The sequence below is a fragment of the Adelges cooleyi genome, unplaced genomic scaffold, assembly GCF_023614345.1.
Source record: "Adelges cooleyi isolate 19-005CV unplaced genomic scaffold, UGA_ACOO_1.1 ACOO_flye_CR_arks_rails_tigmint_CR_PRNA_376, whole genome shotgun sequence".
Taxonomy (NCBI): domain Eukaryota; kingdom Metazoa; phylum Arthropoda; class Insecta; order Hemiptera; family Adelgidae; genus Adelges; species Adelges cooleyi.
In genome coordinates this window covers 14,197,471-14,200,227 of record NW_026096053.1, presented here as the reverse complement: position 1 = coordinate 14,200,227, position 2,757 = coordinate 14,197,471, and the positions used below count along the sequence as shown (strand labels likewise).

General features: G+C 36.9%; 1 protein-coding gene across 1 annotated transcript; it reads right to left on the bottom strand.

The window, feature by feature from the left end:
• Positions 1 to 247: 247 nt before the first annotated feature.
• LOC126840742 (uncharacterized) lies at positions 248 to 2,073 on the bottom strand. Its single transcript, XM_050576669.1, has 2 exons — positions 1,581 to 2,073; positions 248 to 1,468 (listed from the first exon to the last, which is right to left on the bottom strand). The coding sequence occupies exons 1-2, from the start codon at positions 1,600 to 1,602 to the stop codon at positions 375 to 377; spliced, it is 1,116 nt and encodes a 371-aa protein (XP_050432626.1). The 5' UTR covers positions 1,603 to 2,073; the 3' UTR covers positions 248 to 374.
• Between the last annotated feature and the right edge of the window lie 684 nt (positions 2,074 to 2,757).

The window sequence follows — 2,757 nt, the reverse complement described above, 5'->3', positions numbered from 1 at the left end:
TTTTAAATTTGGTAAAGTATTATTTTTTTATGTTTTCCCTTTATACAATCCATTTGGTTTAAACGCCATTTTTCAGATTATGGCTTAAGACTGACGTCCAAAAATATAAATGTATTTTTGTATAATAATTTTTCAAATTATTTTTAGCGGCTGCGAGCATCAGTTTTCCAAAAAAAAAAATGTTATCTTAGTTTTAATTTTATTAAGGTATAAATATAAATTTTAAACAAATATTGTTTGTATACAAACCGTCGTGGTTATAGCTTAAATGAGAATTAATTAAATTAAAAAAAAAAAATCTTAAAAATATTCACTAGAATAAAGGTATTTTCATTTGTCAGGTCTTTGTGGGACATTCTGTATACATGGACTTATTAGTCCTGAAATACATTACGAATTTGTTTATACCTAAATACAGCGTAAGAATTTGTTAAACCGAGAATTCTATTTTTGAACATTTTTCCTTTGATGTCGATCGTGTTGCTATTTTCATCGTCAGAAACGTAAGTATCAAACTCATCCTGCGGGTAGCAAAATTGTTCATAAAATGTTTGCGAGGATTGTGCGAATTCCGAAATATCTTTTTCGATTTCTGGAGACCAACTCATCACGGTTCGGCCGATACGTGTGGTTCTGTAATCGTAGAAGCTCCTGAAACGTTTCAGCAAGTCGAAAACGTCTTTGTTGTACACGGTTTCCGGAGACAATTTGTAAAAATAGGACAACGCATCAATCATGCGCATCACCGACGGATCGGCCTCGTTTAATATTTTAAGGAATTTCCTCGAAAAGACCGAATCCTTCGATTCCTGACAATTAATCCATATATCAGTGACGTGATCGCAACACTCTTTCAAAATCGAAGCGTACTTACAGCTTAAAAACTGATGCGCTCGTTTGAGTTTGGCGTAAACGTTTTCTTTGGTGACTATAAGAACGCCGTCGAGGCCTCTGGCGGGCCTGAGCAAAACGTCAATGTCCGTCCGATAGGGACAGCCGCGTTCTTTGATTTCCAATGGTGCTAACGATTTCCATTTGGGATTTTTCAGCAGTTGATTCATTTTGTCTACCCGTACCGTATCCGTGTTCGGATCGTATGTTATTATACGAGTGGTGTTCGATTCGGGATCGTATTCAAACCCAGAATTATTGTCGTGCGATTCCGTAAACTGTTCGAAGATTCTTTTTAATGTTCTTTTTATCTCATGCAAAACTCTAGCAATGTCGTTGTGGTAATGTTCGGCTAACCGCCGAATGTTATACGTAGCATATGAACAGCCCTTGTCTTTTTGATAAAAAGAAATGGGCCGGCAAAACCTACTGAAGAACTCGTTCAACCGGTTGGACATGTCGTTTGCGTGCTGATCGACGTCGGTGCTTTCGGCGTCGGCGATTTCCCGGGTAGTCTGGTCGTCGTCTTTGGGAGGTCTTACGACGGTCTTATGCCGGTAATAATTCTGCAAATCTACTAAAATTTCAAACACATCATTTTTTATATCCGTTCGGGACGGCGACAAATCGAATAAGGACGAAAGGGCGCCAGTCATTCGTAAAACCAACGTGTGTTTATATCGGATTACCTGCAGATAATTCTCTACACATTCGAAAGATTCTGAACCCGTGTCCATTTTCCTGCACTGAGGCCCTATGCCTCTCTCGTAGTCACACAATTCGGTCAGCACTTTGGCGAATGAACAGCTCAAGAACTGATGGGCTAGTCGGATTTTTTCGGCAATGTTTCCTTCGGTCACCGGTGGCTCCACCAAATGTCTCACGGATATTTCGATTTGGTCCATCCTTCGTGGGTCTATAATGCGGAGACGGTCGTCCGGGGTGTCCATCACGAGCCAACCGGAACTCGACAGCAGATCTCTCATTGTGTCAACGGGGTTTGCAACACAACACAAAACAACACAAACCAAAACATACGAGATGTATATGACCGAGAAATCGAATAAATACTTCATTTTAGATGCAGATTAGGAAACGAATTTACCGGTTTTTTTTATGTACTAGTATATTGAGGTAAAATATTACAAATTTGAAAATGGCAATATTCGTGTGGCTTATCTAATGAATATTTGTCGTTTGTCGCCGTTAAAGTAATTTCGCACGGTACGGGAGGCGATGTTTCCTCGGTTTGCGTTTTGTTTAAACAACTTGTTTTTTGTACAATATACACGTACTACAAACAAACAAAAATGTGGTATAGAGCGGCAAGGTTGCAAGCGTGACTCAGATACGATATTTGATGGCAACAGTTGTTGTTTTAACGTATATTGGGTTTTTTTTTTGCAAACGTCATACACCATTTTTGTTAAGGTGTTATGTATAGGAAATTTTTTGCAAGATCTTAATTTGAAGATTAAATTGTGAAGTGTAATAATTTACATAATATTACACGGATAATTATTATTAGCTCAATATTTAGGACTTTTTTTTTTTGGTTGTTAATTTATTTTTCCAGACTATCAAAACATCCATTTAACTTAAGCAATTAACTTTTTTTTTTCATCAAAACATAGTTACGCATCATATTCTCTATTATTGACTAAATAATAATCGTAGGTAATTTTTTTTACTTTTTAAGGTAACGATAACTTTATTTAGGTTCTCTCACCCTATATTTGTTCCACAAACTTTTTATTCTATGAGCCATTATTCCAAGGACATTATTATCAAAGATTATGGCTTGTTCCAATGTAAATTTGTTCTAATTGTCTTTTTTCCCGCTAATCATTTATGCCAACGGACGTT

What these genes read in the sequence shown, in the direction of transcription:
- LOC126840742 (XM_050576669.1), bottom strand. Translation starts at nt 1,602, where the DNA reads ATGTGTAGAGAATTATCTGCAG. An exon ending in GTGTAGAGAATTATCTGCAG is followed by an intron (nt 1,469 to 1,580) that starts GTAATCCGATAT and finishes TTGAAATTTTAG; the next exon opens with TAGATTTGCAGAATTATTAC.